This window comes from Manis pentadactyla, chromosome 16 (assembly GCF_030020395.1).
Source record: "Manis pentadactyla isolate mManPen7 chromosome 16, mManPen7.hap1, whole genome shotgun sequence".
In the NCBI taxonomy this organism is placed as follows: domain Eukaryota; kingdom Metazoa; phylum Chordata; class Mammalia; order Pholidota; family Manidae; genus Manis; species Manis pentadactyla.
In genome coordinates this window covers 34299801-34317855 of record NC_080034.1, presented here as the reverse complement: position 1 = coordinate 34317855, position 18055 = coordinate 34299801, and the positions used below count along the sequence as shown (strand labels likewise).

Sequence of the window (18055 nt, the reverse complement as noted above, 5' to 3'; positions counted from 1 at the left end):
AAATATGGGCAGAGGATATGAACAGACACTTCTCCAAACAAGAAATTCAGATGGCCAACAGGCACATGAAAAGATGCTCCACATCACTAATTATCAGGAAAATGCAAATGAAAACCACAGTGAGATATCACTTCACACCAGTTAGGACCGCCAACATAGAAAAGAGTAGGAACAACAAATGCTGGCGAGGAGGCAGAGAAAGGGGAACCCTCCTACACTGCTGGTGCGAATATAACCTAGTTCAACCATTATGGAAAGCAGTATAGAGGTTCCTTAAAAAACTAAAAATAGAGAAACAATTTGACCTGGGAATTCCACTCCTAGGAATTTACCCTAAGAATGCAGGAGCCCAGTTTCAAAAAGACAGATGTACCCATGTTTATCACAGCACTAATTACAGTAGCCAAGAAATGGAAGCAACCTAAGTGTCCGTCAGTAGATGAATGGATAAAGACAATGTAGTACATATACACAATAGAATATTATTTAGCCATAAGAAGAAAACAGATCCTACCATTTGCAACAACATGGATGGACTGAGAGCATATTATGCTCAGTGAAATAAGCCAGGCAGAGAAAGACATGTACCAAATGATTTCACTCATCCGTGGAGCATAAGGACAAAGCAAAAACTGAAGGAACAAAACAGCAGCAGACTCACAGAACCCAAGAATGGACTAACAGTTATCAAAGGGAAAGGGACTGGGGAGGGTGCATGAGAAGGAAGGGAGAAGGGGAATAAGGGGCATTATGATCAGCACACATTACGTAGGGGATGGGGGGGGCACAGGGAAGGCAGTACAGCACAGAGAAGATAAGTAGTGATTCTATAGCATCTTACTATGCTGATGGACAGTGACTGTAGTGGGGTATGTGGTGGGGACTTGATAATGGGGCGAATCTAGTAACCACAATGTTGCTCATGTGATTGTGTATTAATGATAGCAAAATAAGAAAACAAAAAAAATAGTATTAAAGGTTCACTGTTGTTATTACTGTCTTTTATGTGATAGGTGAGACAAATTTTAAATTCTACTTCAGAAGCTCAGGATGGATTCATCAGTCACTCATTTATTTTGAAAAGCTATATTCAGGCTCTGTGCTAGAAACTGGGAAAACATAGGTGAAAAGACATAATTACAGTCTTCAATAAGCTCAGTCTAATAGGAGTCTAGGCAAGAAAAACAATAATCAGAGTATCACAGTGGCAAGCTCCCTCACTCTAAGTTACTGGAAACTATGGGAATAGGTACACAGTGCCATGTACCTACAGCACAGACTGAAACTCACACACACATGCATAGTTACATATTATTAACAAATAATTTAACATTTCAATCCTGTGAACAGACTTTTACTCGAAAAAGAACTCTTGAGAATGGAAGTTGTGATATGCTCCCTGCTATAAACAACAACAAAAAAAAAAACGAGAAATTCCTGATCTCTTTCCCAATGTCTAAAACCTGAGATACGCAAAACAAAGTATAATAGCCTCAACCGAAAAAGCATTAACTTTCAAGGCAGAAATATCTCCATAGCAAAGACAAAACTAAACACTGAGGGAATGATGTGAGTACAAGAGGTTCAAATGCTCTAAGGAAAAATAATTTCATTAAAAGTTAATTCCCTTTCCCCAGGTATACAAATGCTTATTATTATATATGTACAAAACTAGTTCAAACCACCTTCCCAGAAAAATCAACCTTCACTGGTAAATTTAAAACATCCCTTGGATCTTTTTTTTTTTCTTTATGGAAGGAAAAATTACTGTAATTTGGTAAAAAGCCTCAAGATATGCAGCTCTAAGAATTAAATCTTCCAATAATCAATATTAATAAACTCAAAGAAAATGCATTAGTATCTGTGCCCCCTGTCCCAAGATAGAACCTCACCACATTTCATGAAAAGTCCTCAAAGGCACAGAACTAACCTCCACGGAAAAACAAAGAAACAACCAAATCTGGTCAATAATTTCAAAATAAGCAGAACTATCTTTCCAGATCATCACCCAGAAACAGTTCTGCAATTTTAGACTCTTTTTCCCCTAATAGTGAAGAAATCTGATCAAAGAAAATAATGATATGAATGCTTGGATAACATTTACTTCAGAAATAACTAGCCCACTTTTTAGGATCTAAGAGGAAAGTAATATGCTGCTTCCTTAATATTTGTTATTATTGATTTTATTGTTCATATAATTGAAAAGTCAGAAAGTCCGGTATTTAATAATTTCTCAAGTTCAGAAGTTAAAGAACAAACAGTTGTATAATCTCTTCCTTGAGCTCTCACTGAATTATTACAAAATAAAAAATTTAGTATTTATGAGTAACAATTATAATAAGTGTATCATTCCAGAACAGAGTGCCCCAACTGGTTGATTACTCTCTTCATGCTAATTTTGTGGGTTTATTATAACCCAGGTCTGACATCTATAGTGACCAGGCGATCAGTTCCAAGCTACCACTAACTGTGTGAAATGTCCAAAACACCCCCTCACCTCCTGCAGCAATGTCCCAAGTCTATCCCTCTAAAGCACCCAGTTCCAGCATCCCAACAGCACCTCAAATCAAAACTAGGGCAAGAAGGGAAAAAAGGAATTTATGTAAGAGGATCCAACCATTAGGATTTTAAGTCTAAAATTATGTTTATCATCTAGTTACCTCTTCCCCTTCCATCCTCCCACAATTTATCCAAGGCTGACCCGCAACTTGTACCGTTCTCTAGCACCTGCTATCTCTTCTAGGCCTCTCCTGTCCTGCTCCCTCTAGCTACCACATCACTTCTCTATTACCTTCTACTCTAATTCACACATCAGATGGTCAACAAACTGCATTTACTACTTTTTCAAAGCCATGGTCTTTTTCCCTGTTTAGTCAAGCTTCTCTCTAGACTATCCACCACAATTCATATCCAAATGTTTTCTCAATTCTCATTCTTCTTGATCTTCCAGCATCACCAGATACCACTGACGACCCTCTCCACTGCATTCTCCTCTATTGGCTTCTGTAATTGTATCCTACTTTTCTTCATACCTCTCCACATCTTCCTTCTCTACTTTTAGCTCCCTGGCCCTGTATAGGTCTTCTCTAAGTCTCAGACTTTGATTTTTACCTTCTTTATATTCTATCTAGCCCACGTTTCAACTCTTATACCACCAGCTTTGACTACTTCCTAAGCATCAGTAACTTGCTTCCACTACTATTACACATTTCTCTTTGCATTCATTCACCAAATGTCTGCTATATGCTATTCAGTATGTTAAATGTTGAGGATACCAAGATCAATATGCCTTACAAAGATCATTTCTGCCTTCAGGGACCAAAGACAAGTGAACAAAAATGTTTAAAACAATGTAATCAATGTGATAATTCCTATGCAGACATAGAGATGAGGAAGAACACAGATAATGATATATGATAACAATGTTTCCTATTATTGAGCTTACACATTATTTCCACACATTTCAATTAATTCTCTTAACATACTAGGAGATAAAAACTAAAGGTAAATTTCTTTATGTAATTTAATGCCATGTTATACAACTATGAATCTCTTAAGTGACTAACTCAGGATTTGAAGTTAAATTAGTCTAGCTCCAAATCTATGCTTTTTTTCCTACACCCAATGAAAAGACATCTAAATCTGATGAGTCAGGAAAGAAGTCCAGGCTAAGGACACCTGTTTAAGATCATCAGTAGTTCAAGAGGGTGTGTGAAGCCACGGTCAAGGAAAAGGTCACTCAGGGAACATGAGACAGAACTTGGATGTCTCAGAAATGCACAAAGTCAGTAGTCTAAAAATAAGCTCAGCACCTTCTTCAAACAACTATTAATTCTAAGACAAGTTTTTCTCAAATTTTAACATTTCTGAAATTGGAATATAGACATAATGGTGTGTCATGGTTTGACTGACAATATTGTTTCCTTTCTCAGTGGTATATAAACAATGGTACCTCAGAATTTCTGGTTTCTTAGATTGATAAAATAAGACAACTTCATCCACTAATCCTCAAATTTAAATCCCTGAATCACCATGAGCTATTTTTTTAAAGTATCTTCTACAAATCCATTATTTTCCATTTTTCCCACCATCATTTGAGTTTAAGGTTCTGATTTCTGCACAGGTTAAATACTCTCCTCACTGGTCTCCCTGCATCAGTTTTTCCCTATTCCAAATCATCAAGTCCAGTACCATAAATCCATCTTTCAAAACCACTACTGAATTCATGCCTCTTCCCCTCTCTAAAATCAGCTTCTCACTGCACATAAGCAAAATTCCAGTCTAGTTACAAAAACTTCCATGATTTTGCCTGAGGTGACCTTTATAGACTTTCTTTGTTATTAATTGACATAAGCCTTCTGCTCTATTCAAGCTCTTCTGTTCAGTCCTTCAAATGTTCTAATCTCCATCTATTAACCTCACCAAGTTTTTCTATCTAAAATGCACCCCATTCTGATGCCATTCCTATCAAATGTCAAGGCTCAACTCAACTTCACAATTTCCATGAAATCTCCCTCAAACACTCCATGCGATCTTCTAAAGTTCACAGCATATGCCCACCTTGAACACTGTTGTATTTAACTTTTCATGGGACTATACAATTGACCCTTAAACAACATGGGTTTGAACTGTGTGGCTCAACTTACATGTGGATTTTTTTCAATTAATATATTAGAAAAACTTTTTGGAGACTTGTGACAATTTGAAAAATATTTTATTTTCCCTAGCTTACTTATTTATCATAAGAATAAAGTATATAATACATTTAACATACAAACTATGTGTTAATCAATGGTTTATGTTATTGATAAGGCTTTCTGGTCAATCATAGGCAATTAGTAGATAAATTCTGGGGGAGCCAAAAGTTATACATGGATTTTCAACTGCATAGGAGGTTGGCATCCCAAACCACACAATTTTCAGGGACCAACTGTATCTTGCACTTATGTAGCATAGTTTAGTGGTTAATTACACAGCCTCTAGAGCCTAACTACGAAGGTCTGACTGTCAGCTCCACATCTTTCTGTGTGACTTTGGACATGTTACTTAAACTCTCTGTACTTCAATTTTCTCCATTTGTAAAATGGAACCAATAATAGTACCTACCTCAAAGGGTTGTGAGAATTAAGTGATTGTGGGACTCTTATTGATACATTTATGCACTTTATAAATGTTAACTGCTATTATTTTTATTAAGAAAAATCACCACAAAAGTGTCAAAAATGCTACATAAGGGTTAGCTATTATTACTGCTATTTAGAATCTCTGTGTTTAAGGTACTTAAAATAATAAGAATAGACAACATGTACTCTGTACTGATTTGAAGGAGGAGGGAAGGAAAGGTTTTAGCATGAGAAGCTTTCAGAAAAGTTTCTATTTCTGACATTCTAGGCAGCTGCTGAAGAACTCTGTCCAGGAATGGTGATAAACCTGATTTTCAGGTCTACCAAGGCAAAGCCATCTCAGGAGAAGCAAATAGGCAGATGACAAGGAAGGGCCTTCTGGAGGAAGCAGAGCTGTGTGTTCTTACACCCACACATGCCAGGTACACCAGCACTAGAGTTTTGTAGCTGAGACTATCTTAAGATGCAAACAAAACCTCTTGGTGAGAGTAGGATTAATAGGTACTTACTGAGCATGCCTCTATAGTTGAGGTCCATATCCCGGCTCTCTGATCGAACTTTAATAGCATCCAGAATGGCATCAGGAGACAATAGTCCTGACGGTCTCACAACATTCAAAAGTTCAGTGAGGCTCATGAGAGGTAAACGCACAGCCTGCATGATTTCAGCATGATTCTCCTTTGAATTGTGCTTACACCAGTTTAACAAGGCTAGGAAAATATCTTTTTCAGGAGCTGCAAATGAATCTCTTAATACGATGTTTAGAAGTGCTGTCTGAAAAGGACAAAAAGGAAAAATCCTAGTTATTGTGGAGTTTAACCATGTACATGATTCATCAGTAAACCTTACACAACTCCAAATATCACTTATAGTTAAGCAATTAACTCTTTTTGACCATCTTCTTTCCTTATTCTTTGTGCCATATACTCTCCTGCTCATTATCACTGTGTGAATAGATGTAGGCATTTTGCACTACTACATCAAACATCTAATCTTTCCAACACATCTGCACCATGCTTAATAAAACAACAAGAAAAATGGCAATATGAGATGCTGCCATTCCATACAGTTTCTTTAGAAGGGTTGATATTTCTAAGTCAGTAAGATACATCTGGCATTTAAAATTCAAAATCTTTTGTTCTACTATATTACTGCCCTACCATATTTTTGGTTCTCAGATTTCCAGACTGATCTCTAGCAACACTGGTGCAAACCTCAAAGACCTTTGCCTCTAAAAAATTAAGTAGGATAATAAAAATCATAGTGTACACTCAAACCAAGATATGTAGCTTTTCAAATAAGTTTTCTTTTTTGAAATACTCAGATCCTAGGAGGAACACAGAAAGGGATAGGAGAGACAACCACCAGGGTTTGGAGAAAGACTTGAACAAAATAGTTTTACTCTGGCTATTATATTAAATGGGTTTTACATTGTATAATTTTGAGCCAGCAAAAAAGACAAACAGCAGTGACTTAGAGACATCCAATGATGGATCAGATCTCCTTTACAAATTTTCCCTCTTTAAGGAGTTTTAGTTGCACTCTGTCAGAGAAACACAAAACTAAAAAATAGAATGCAACACCACAAAAGGAGCCCATTTGTTACCACACTGAAAACAACAGCCCAGAAGCACAGTTTCTTTTGCACATAGAACTTACTGGAAAAACCTTAAGAAAGAAAACAGAAGCAACTGCCACTCATATGACCTAGAGTCTCAGCACCCAAGGCAAGTGGCTAGACAGATCACCTCTTCCACACCAATGATTTTTATTTTTTTATTCTTAGCTCATTGCTATATTTCTGCTGTACATATATAAATAAAACAATGCATGCCTGTAAATTACTTGCAGACAGGGACACACCTTAGAAAGGGAGAGGAAGCCTTCGCTTGAGAGCACCTCCTGAGCATTTCTGTCCATAAACATACAGCACATGCAAGTTAACTTGGGAAGCGAGTAGAGACTGGCAACATCAAAAGTCATACAGACATTCTGAATGTTAAGTATGGTGCAGAGATACTCAGAGGTAGAATCCTCCAGCTCTGGAAATCCATATTTATGAGCGAGGCTCAAGAAGTCCAGCAGCACCTCCTCCTTCTCATCTGTCAGCGTTGCCCGCCCAGTGTAGATGTATTTAAGGAGCATCGTGAATGCTTCCGCAGTGGTGTCCTGGAGAGGGATTTCTGCTTCAGGCTGAGATTCTCGCATTCCACCGTACAGTAATGCTCTGCGCATTAGAGAAAAGAAACACATGAAGAAAACCTCTAGTAAGACTTGCTACAAAATTATGAATTAATGGTTATCAACATAATACAAACAAATTTATTTAATGACACAAAGATTTAAGTAAAGAAATTCATAGTAATCATTTTAAATAGTTCTCTAAAGAAGGTAAGAGAAATGACTTAAAATCTACTTTGAATTAATTCTGTGAACAATTGGGCTAATGAAATATCCTGAGAGCTCAAGATATGTATTCATTAAATAGAAAGATTATAAAGTGCTCTTTTGAGAGGAACAGTGAAATCAATACAAACATGTTAAAGGTCAATTAGGCAGCTTAAAAAGTAGAACTAAGGGAAAGATATAATCAGATAAAAACAAACACAATCAGGTATCATTCTCCCCTGTCAGACTAGCAGAAATTAAAAAGCCTACTAATATTCAGTGCTAAAAAACAATGGAAAAACAGGTTCTCTAATGCAGTGTTTTAAGAGTATAAATGGACACCCCTCTTTTAAAAGTAGTTTAAGTACTATCTATTCAAATCTAAAACATGTATACCCTTCAACTCAGTACTCTCACTTTTAAGGCTCAATTCTAGAGAAATAATACAGCAAGGCAAAGACAAATATATAAGACATATAGTGAAACAATGAAAACACTGAAAAAATCTTAAATGTCCATCAATAGAAACATGTTTGAAAAAACTGTTACATACACATTCTATGCAGCCATTAGAAAGATCAAGGGACATAAATATATACTGTCATGGAAAGATATCCAGGTTATAGTAGGTAAGTCAAGTTGCTGATCTAAATATGTTGCAAGGAAAAAAAATGTATACCACATACTTACATGTATATGCACAAAGGTATATATAGATACACCTATTTTTATTGAGAAAAATCAGGGGAGATTCATCATAAACTGTTGTGAAGGAGGGAAGGAATTTTATTTGTTTATAAAATTTAAAAAATTGTTGATGAGATTATGAGTGATTTGACTTTTTTGTCTTTCAGTATTTTTCAGATTAAAACACCCTCCACATTATTGCCTATTTGCTTATCTAAAAAATGAAAACTAGACAATCATTACCAAATGAATTTGACTTTCTACCTCTATGACACAAGAAGAAATAATATGAATCAATGAAACCTACAATCCAGGAGGAAAGAAAGCGTGTCCAGAGGAGGACAAGGGAGGAATGCAGAAAAGGGGGAGTACAAAATGAGAAAGAGAAGTTATCAAAGTGAGGTCAAAAGAGTAAAGAGGCAAAAAGAGATTCTCTGCTCCTAAGATTCTCAGAGCAGTACTAAGCGTTTCAAGGGCTCCCTCCACACCTGCCTGGAACTCCTCCCACTTTCTCCCAGGACTTGGCATTCATGCTTGTCTCACGGAAACTGTGGAAACCATTCAGCAAGACTCACGGGTATTCTGTGCACACCTCTTCACTGGGTTACACTCAGCCTAAAAACACCCTTGTAAATTTTCATTGCTACAGACAGCATTCAGAAATGACCTTAAAATTACTAGATTAGAGAACACCTTCCTGGGGTGGTCTCACTGCTACTCTAGTGTGATCCATCATATGGACCTGGATTCTCAATACTTTAAGAGTGTTTTTGATGAGGCTTCCTTGGAACACTAAAATGAACCTTCAACTTGTGGAGAGTTCCCACCTGTTCAGTTAGCTTGCCTTTATTTAGGAATTGATAGGGTCTATGACAACACTTAGTAAGGCTTCTACAGATTGCTGACAGTTAACCTTCGTTTGCACATGAATGGTGGCATTGGTAATGACTAGTGAGCCATCAGATATTATAAAGGTTCAATACCCACAAAAACACATCAAGAACAAGATCAAGAAGTAAGGGAAGTATATTCCATTCATTTAATATGATTTTTAAACTTCTAAAAGTATTTGAATTTCTTAAATACCGGCAAGGATGCAGAGAAAGGGGAACCCTCCTACATTGTTGGTGGGAATATAAATTGGTGCAATTATTGCATTGTAGAAAGCAATATGGAGATTCCTCAAAAACTAAAAATAGGAATACCATTTGACCCAGTAATTCCACTCCTAGGAATTTACCCAAAGAAAACAAGATCCCTGATTCAAAAAGCCATATGCACCCCTACATTTATCACTGCACCATTTATAATAGCCAAGATATGGAAGCAACCTAAGTGTCCATAAAGAAGATGTGGAGCATACACAGTGGAAAATTATTCAGCCATAAAAAGAAAAGAAATCCTCCCACTTATAACAAGATGGATGGATCTAGAGGGTATTATGCTCAGTGAAATAAGCCAGGCAGAAAAAGACAAATACCATATGATTTCACTTATTTATGGAATATAAAAACAAAGCAAAACAGAAGGAACAAAATAGCAGTAGACTCATAGACACCAAGAAGGGACCAGTGGTTACCAAAGGGACGGGGAGTGAGAAGGGGATTAAGGGCACAATAATTCACAATCACTATATAGATTGGTCACAGAAACGGTAGTACAGCATGGAGAACACAGTTAATGATTCTGTAACATCTTTCTACACTGATGAACAGTGACCACCCTGGAGGAGGTAAGGACTTGATAATATGGGTGAATGTTGAACCACTTGTGTTGTATATTTGAAACTATTATAAGATTGTATATCAATGATACTTTAAAAAAAAAGCATTTGAGTTTTTTTAAGGTATACTGATCCCCTAAAAGATACACACATACAGTTGATTCAAATTATTTTTGAAATAACATAATAAACATAATAAATAATAATCGTAAGACTGAAAAGTTGTGACTTAATAAAAAATGCACTCTTAAACTAAAATATGATCATTAGTAATGAGATGGCCAAAAGTAAGAAAAGGGAAAGAAACTCAAAAGGAAAAGTGTGCAGAGGATAGAGCCTGATATCTAATGACTAGACCAAGGCCAACTGCTTGGCAGAGTTGACCACTAGCAACAGGAATAAAGCATGAGGAGAACTCCTCTCTTTTCTAAGCTCCTGTCTCGATTTACAGTGGTATTTTATATGTACAACATGGAACATTCTAAAAACATTTATAAAATACTATGAGATCTAATTAAATAGTAAAAATTTCCAAGGGACACACTTTATTACAATGTATATGACTCTACGTATTACTATTTTTCTGTCTCAGTTAATTCTGATGTTAAAAATCAGACAGCAGTTTTCACCAGAAGGTAACTGAAATTTTCTCTAAGCTTTTGGCACCTCAATTTTTAGAAGTCAAGTTTCCCAGACAAATCCTTGATTTTATGGCAATGGATACGATGAATTTATCAAGGATGTGTTATCACTCAGTCAATAATTCAGTGCTACTCCCTTTTAACTGATGTTAGGTAAATTGAAGAGTAACCAGAGCCCATTTTAATATTTATAACCATGGAGATTTAGGGTTTGAGTAACAAACAATAGCTACATGTAAGTACAGTTTTCACAAATATTTGTGAGATTCACAAATACACAAATATTTCATTTAATTTAAGTTCTAATATAACTATGAAACTTACTCTCAGTAAATACTTGAGTTTCTTTAGTTTAGGTTGTCAATCTGCATGTCTTCGAGACAGATCTGTTATGTTCATTAGCAAGCACAAAGTTCAGTCTACCTATACAACAAAAACCTATTGGCCAATAAATCAGTTTAAGTTCCATTAGTCATTAATTGTGAGGAGAAGGTGCAGGCAACAAAACTCAGTCTGAGAAATATTCTTGAGACCTTAAAAATGGTTGATCAGATACACTCTAGCCTGGAAAACTTTCCAACCCTATAATTCAAAGACGGTTCTAAAGGAAAAAGTGACTTTCATAAACTATACAAAAGTCTACAATGATGAAATTCTTACAGATGTTGAATTGAGGATTGCTAGAATTTATTGTTATGATTTGTTAAATATTTTTCAGTAGAGTGGCAAATACCAGTGTTTTCTACAAGTGAATGGAATCTTCAAAAAGTAATACACACTTACCGAAAATATTGGCACCTCGCTGCTAAAATTACCCTGTGTGCAGGAAAACGTTTCTTTTCCACAACAAAGGTGACATCGCCATATTCTTCCCCAATCAACAAGGCACCAATATGTTCAGACAAAATGTGCACATGATCAATTTCCCCCACAGCAGTAAAGGGGCGAAGAGGGTGGCTGTTACTCATCTTGTAGAATAGATGACAGTCACTGATCTATTACATAAGGAAGGGATGAGAGTTAGTGTGGGGAGTGGAACACATTAAGAAAATCACATACCATAAACACAAGGAACAACTTAAAGTACTCTTTAAAAAATCACACAAGATTTCATCATTACTGGTATCTTTATTAACCCATTTATTCTAGGATGTTATTCAGCCTGCTTCCACTAACTCCACTCAACTCACTGCCTTACCACACTAGGAAAGCAAAAATGCCAGGGTCTTCAAACACTAACAGCACTTGGAGATATCATAGTCAATAAAACTGCACACAAAAACAGGGCCCTTACTTCCCAGTACTCAGGAAAAGGACAATCACCAACCAGAGGAATTCCTCTTTTAGCATAGATACATTTAATGAGGTTGGGAATAACTACCTATGGCCACTGGAAAAGTCATTCAGCCATAGATTTAGACCTAAATCACAAAAAGAATGAACTAAATCATCAGATTTTAAACACTTACAGAGGTTTTGGTCTGAAACCATCTTAAATGTTTTTACTTTTATTTTTTTACTATTAAAAGCCAGACTTTATTCAGTTTTTCCACTTTATTTTTAACCCATTAGCATAATTTTTTTATTGGGTTATCATTGATATACAATCTTAGGAGGGTTTCACATGAGCAACATTATGGTTACTACATTCACCCATATTTTAAAGTCCCCCAAACACCCCATTGCAGTCACTGTCCGTCAGCATAGTAAGATGCTATAGAGTCACTACTTGTCTTTTCTGTGCTATACTGCCTTCCCCATGAACCACAAACATTATGTGTGTTAATCATAATCCCCTTTAATCCCCTGCTCCCTCCCTCCCCACTCACCTTCCCCACTCCCTTCCCTTTGGTAACTGCTAGTCCCTTCTTGCAGTCTGTGAGTCTGCCTGCTGCTTTGTTACTTCAGTTTTGCTTCGTTGTTATACTCCACAAATGAGGGAAATCATTTGGTGCTTGTCTTTCTCTGCCTGGCTTATTTCACTGAGCATAATACCCTGTTGCTCCATCCATGTTGTTGCAAATGGCAGGATTTGTTTTCTTCTTATGGCTGAATAATATTCCTTTGTGTATATGTACCACTTCTCTATCCATTCATCTACTGATGGACATTTAGGTTGCTTCCATATATTGGCTACTGTAAATAATACTAAAACAAACATAGGGGTGTATATGTCTTTTTGAATGTAGGACCTTGGTTTCTTTGGGTAAATTCCTAGGAGTGAAATTCTTGAGTCAAATGGTATTTCTATTTTTAGTTTTTTGAGGAACCTCCATATTGCTTTCCACAATGGTTGAACTAATTTACATTCCAACTAGCAGTGTAGGAGGGATCCCCTTTCTCTGCATTCTTGCCAGCATTTGTTATTCCTAGTCTTTTAGATGTTGGCCATCCTAACTGGTGTGAGGTGATGTCTCACTGTGGTTTTAATTTGCATTTTCCTGATAATTAGCAATGAGTAGCATCTTTTCATGTGCCTGTTGGCCATATGAATTTCTTCTTTGGAGAAGTGTCTGTTCACATCCTCTGCCCATTTTTTAGTCAGGTTATTTGCTTTTTAGGTGTTCAGGTGTGTGAGTTCTTTACATACTTTAGATGTTAATGCTTTGTTGGATATGTCATTTATTAATATAATCTCCCAAACCATAGGATACCTTTTTGTTCTGCTGATGGTGCCTTTTGCTGTACAGAAAATTTTTAGCTGGATGTAGTCCCATTTGTTCATTTTTGCTTTTGTTCCCTTGGCCAAGGACATGTGTTCAAGAATAAGTCACTCATGTTTATATTCAGGACATTTTTGTCTACATATTCTTCTAGGAGTTTTATGGTTTCATGACTTACATTCAGGTCTGTGATCCATTTTGAGTTTACTTTTGTGTATGGAATTAGATAATAATCCAGCTTCATTCTCTTGCATGTAGCTATCCAGTTTTTCCAAAACCAGTTACTGAAGAGGCTGTCATTTCCCCATTGCATATCCATGGCTCTTTATCGAATATTAATTGGCCATATATGTGTGGGTATATAACTGGGCTCCCTATTCTGTTCCAGTGCTCTATGGGTCTGTTCTTGTGCCAGTACCAAATTGTCTTGATTATGATGGCTTTGAAGTAGAGCTTGAAGTTAGGGAGCGTAATCCCCCCAGCTTTATTCTTCCTTCTCAGGATTCCTTTGGCTATTCAGGGTCTTTCGTGGTTCCATATGAATTTTAAACCTATTTGTTCTGGTTCATTGAAGAATGCTGTTGAGATTTTGATAGGCGGTGCATTGAATCTGTAGATTACTGTAGGCAAGCAGGCCATTTTGCCAATATTAATTCTTCCTATCCATGAGCAAGGGATGTATTTCCATTTATTAGTATCTTCTTCAATTTTTGTCATAAGTGTCTTGTAGTTTTCAGGGTATAGGTCTTTTACCTCCTAGGTTAGGTTTATTCCAGGTATTTTATTCATTCTGATGCAACTGAGAATGGAATTATTTTCCTGATTTCTCTTTCTCCTAGTTCATCATTAGTAAATAGGAATGCAACAGATTTCTGTGTACTGATTTTGCATCTGGCAACGTTGATGAATTAATTTATTAGTTCTGGTTAGTTTGGGGATGGATTATTTAGGGATTTTTTATGTACAATAGAATATCATATGCAAACAGTGACAGTTTAACTTGTTCCTTGCCAATCTGGAGCCTGTTATTTCTTTATGTTGTCTGATTGCTGTGGCTAGGACCTCCAGTACTATGTTGAATAAAACTGGGGAGAGTGGGCATCCTTGTCTTGTTTCCAATCTTAAAGGGAAAGCTTTCAGCTTCTTGCTGTTAAGTATGATGTTGGCTGTTGATTTGTTGTATATAGCCATTATTATGATGAGGTACTTGCCCTCTGTACCCATTTTGCTGAGTTTTAATCATGAATGGATGTTGAATTTTGTCAAATGCTTTTTCAGCATCTATAGAGATGATCGTGATTTCTATCCTCCTTTTTGTTGACATGGTATATGATGTTGATAGATTTTCAAATATTGTACCACACTTGTATCCCTGGAATAAATTTCTCTTGGTCATGAAAGATGATCTTTTTGATATATTTTTGAATTTGGTTTCCTAGTATTTTTGCATCTATGTTCATCAGGGATATTTGTCTGTAATTTTCTTTTTCTGTAGTGTCTTGGCCTGGTTTTGGTATTAGAGTGATGCTGGCCTCATAGAATCAGTTTGGAAGTATTCCCTCCTCTTCTACTTTTTGGAAAACTTTAACAATGATGGGTGTTAGGTCTTCTCTAAATGTCTGGTAAAATTCAGCAGTGAAGCAACCTGGTCCAGGGATTTTGTTCTTAGGTAATTTTTTGGTTAACAGCTCAATTTCATTGCTGGTAATTGGTCTGTTCAGATTTTCTGTTTCTTCCTAGGTCAGCCTTGGAAAGTTGTATTTTTCTAGAAAGCTGTCCATTTCTTCTAGGTTATCCAATTTGTTAGCATATAATTTCTCATAGTATTCTCGAATAATCTTTATATTTCTGTGGTATCCACAGTGATTTTTCCTTTCTCATTTCTGGCTGTTTATGTGTGTAGGCTCTCTTTTTTTCTTGATAAGTCTGGCTAGGGAGTTATATATTTTGTTTATTTTCTCGAAGAACCAGCACCTGCTTTCATTGATTGTATTGTTTTATTATTCTCAATTTTATTTATTTCTCTTCTGATCTTTATTACGTCCTTCCTACTACTGACTTTAGGACTCATTTGTTCTTTTTATAGTTCCATTTGATTTTAGACTGTTTATTTGGGATTGCTCTTCTTCCTGAGGTAAGCCTGTATTACAATATATTTCCCATTTAGAACGGCCTTTGCTGCATCCCACAGATTTTTGGGTATTGAGTTATTGCTTTCATTTGCTTCCATATATTACTTGATCTGTTTTTATTTGATCCATTATTTAGGATCATGTTGTTAAGCCTCCATGTGTTTGTGGGATTCTTTCTATTCTTTACATAATTTATTTCTAGTTTCATACCTTTCTGTTCTGAGAACCTGACTGGTACAATTTCAAACTTCTTAAATTTACTGAGGCTCTTTTTGTGGCCTAGTATGTGATCTATACTGGAAAATATTCCATGTGCACTTGAGAAGAATGTGTATCCTGTTGCTTTTGGGTGGAGTGTCCTGTAGATGTCTGTTAGGTCCATCTGTTCTAATGTGTTGTGCAGTGCATCTTTCTCCTTACTTATTTTCTGTCTGGTTGATCTGTCCTTTGGAGTAAGTGGTGTGTTGAAGTCTCCTAAAATGAATGTATTGCATTCTAATTCCCCCTTTAATTGTGTTAGTATTTCTTTCTCATATTTGTGTGCTCCTATGTTGGGTGCATAGATATTTATAATGGTTATATCCTCTTGCTGGCCTGACCCCTTTATCACTATGTAATATCTTTCTTTGTCTCTTGTTACTTTCTTTGTTTTAAAGTCTATTTTGTCTGGTACAAGTACTGCAATACCTGCTTTTTTCTCCCTATTAGTTGCATGAAGTATCTTTTTTCCATCCCTTCACTTTTACTCTATGTATGTGGGTTTGAAGTGAGTCTCTTGTAGGCACTATAAAGATGGGTCTTGGTTTTTTATCCATTCAGTAACTGTATATCTTTTGATTGGTGCATTCAGTCCATTTGCATTTAGGGTGATTATTGATAGATACATACTTATTGCCATTGCAGGCTTTAATTTCATGGTTACCAAAGGTGCAGGGGCAGCTTCTTTGCTATCTAACAGTCTAACTTAAGCCGCATAGTTTGCTATCTTAAACAAACACAATCTAAAGGTTCTTTTTCTTTTTTCCCTTCTTTTTCTTCCTCTTCCACTCTTTATATATTAGGTGTCATATTCTGCACCCTTTGTGTATCCCTTCACTGACTTTGCCAGTAGTTGATTTGATTGTGTATTTGCTTAGGAATGAATTGGTCTACTTTCTTCATTGTGGTTTTATTTTCTCTGGTAATAGTTATTTAGGCTTAGTAGAACTTCCATTTATAGCAGTTCCTTTGGGATACACTGTTGAGATGATTTGTGGGAGGTAAACCCCCCAACTTTTGCTTATCTTGAAATTGTTTAATCCCTGCTTCAAAATTAAATGATAGTGTTGTCAGGTACAGTGTTCTTGGTTCAAGGCCCTTCTGTATCATTGCATTAAATATATCATGCCACTCCCTTCTGGCCTGTAAGGTTTCTGTTGAGAAGTCTGATGAGAGTGTGAAGGGTTTTCCTTTGTATGTGATTTTTTCTCTCTCTCTCTGGCTGCTTTTACTACTCTGTCCTTGCCCTTAACCTTTGCCATTTTAGTTATTATATGTCTTGGTGTTGTCTTCCTTTGGTCCCTATGTTGGGAGATCTGCACACTTCCATGGGCTGAGAGACTATTTCCTTCCCCAGATGGGGTAAATTTTCAGCAGTTACCTTCTCAAGGACACTTGCTATCCCTTTTTTTCTCTTCTTCTTCTTCTGGTACGCCTATAATGCAAATATTGTTCTATCTGGATTGATCACACAGTTCTCCTATTATTCTTTCATTCCTAAAGATCTGTTTTCCTCTCTGTGCCTCAGCTTCTTTGTATTCCTGTTCTCTAATTTCTATTTCATTTACTGTCTCCTATACCTCAACTAATCTGCTTTTAAATCCAATCATTATATGTTTCATTTCAGATACTGTTATTTTTCAAACTTTCTCTCTCTTGAAGTTCTCTCTGAGACCTTAAATATTTTCTGTAGTTCTGTGAGCATGCTTATAATTTTTATTTTGAAATCCTTATCAAGAGGATTGGTGATTTCAGTTTCACTTAGCCCTCTTTCTGGTGTTTGAGGGATTTGGGTTTGTATAAGCTCCTTTTGCCATTTCATATTTCTAATGAATCCTATGGAATAATAATTTTGTGTAGGTGGCACCCTCTAGTGCTCAGAAGCTCTACTCTCTGGAGTTGCCCAGCACCTGGAGCTATGGCAGGAGTCGCAGTAGAGCAGCACCAGTCCCTGCCAGGAGGAAAGAGCTTCCCAGCTGCAGTGCCTGCCCTCACTACCACGGCCAGTACGCCAAGTGCACAGGGTGGAGCCTCTGTGTTACCCCCCTGTAGCTTCCATACGCAGGGCCACCCTCTGGCTGGCCTTGCACAATGGCAGATGGGGGCAGCAGGCAAGTAGACCGGTACTGGCCAGGAGGAAGGAGCGTCAGGTTGCATATTGCATCGGCAGGCCTCAGCACTGCATTGCCAGCCTGGGGGATAGAGCACCTAAAGCTCCTGTATATTCCCAACCTTCTGTGCTGAGTGTGCCAGGAAAATTTTGTCCACCTGTCCTTTCTCCTGTGCAGCAAGCTCTATGTAATCCTTTCCCCTCTAGCATTCCTCTCATTGTTGGGAAGTTTTTCAAAGTGCCTGTTTTTCTTTTGTGCCAGATCAGCCTGTTGTGGGTACCTGTTCTCCACAAGCAACTGGAATCTCAGTCTCTCTTGAGTATTCTGCC

General features: G+C 36.9%; 1 protein-coding gene across 6 annotated transcripts in view; it reads right to left on the bottom strand.

Moving 5' to 3' along the window:
- The window catches only part of BTBD9 (BTB domain containing 9), a 515751-nt gene that overhangs the window by 434566 nt on the left and 63130 nt on the right, over positions 1-18055 (bottom strand). For 4 of the 6 annotated variants that reach the window (XM_036907137.2, XM_036907136.2, XM_057493633.1 and 1 more), the window contains 3 exons: positions 11346-11557; positions 6987-7350; positions 5633-5897 (listed from right to left, as the gene is read on the bottom strand). In XM_036907137.2, coding sequence (XP_036763032.1) covers positions 5633-5897; positions 6987-7350; positions 11346-11530 — 814 coding nt within the window. In that variant the 5' untranslated portion in view covers positions 11531-11557. The remainder of the gene's footprint in view (positions 1-5632; positions 5898-6986; positions 7351-11345; positions 11558-18055) is intronic. The other 2 variants (XM_057493632.1, XM_036907140.2) reach the window with 2 other exon arrangements.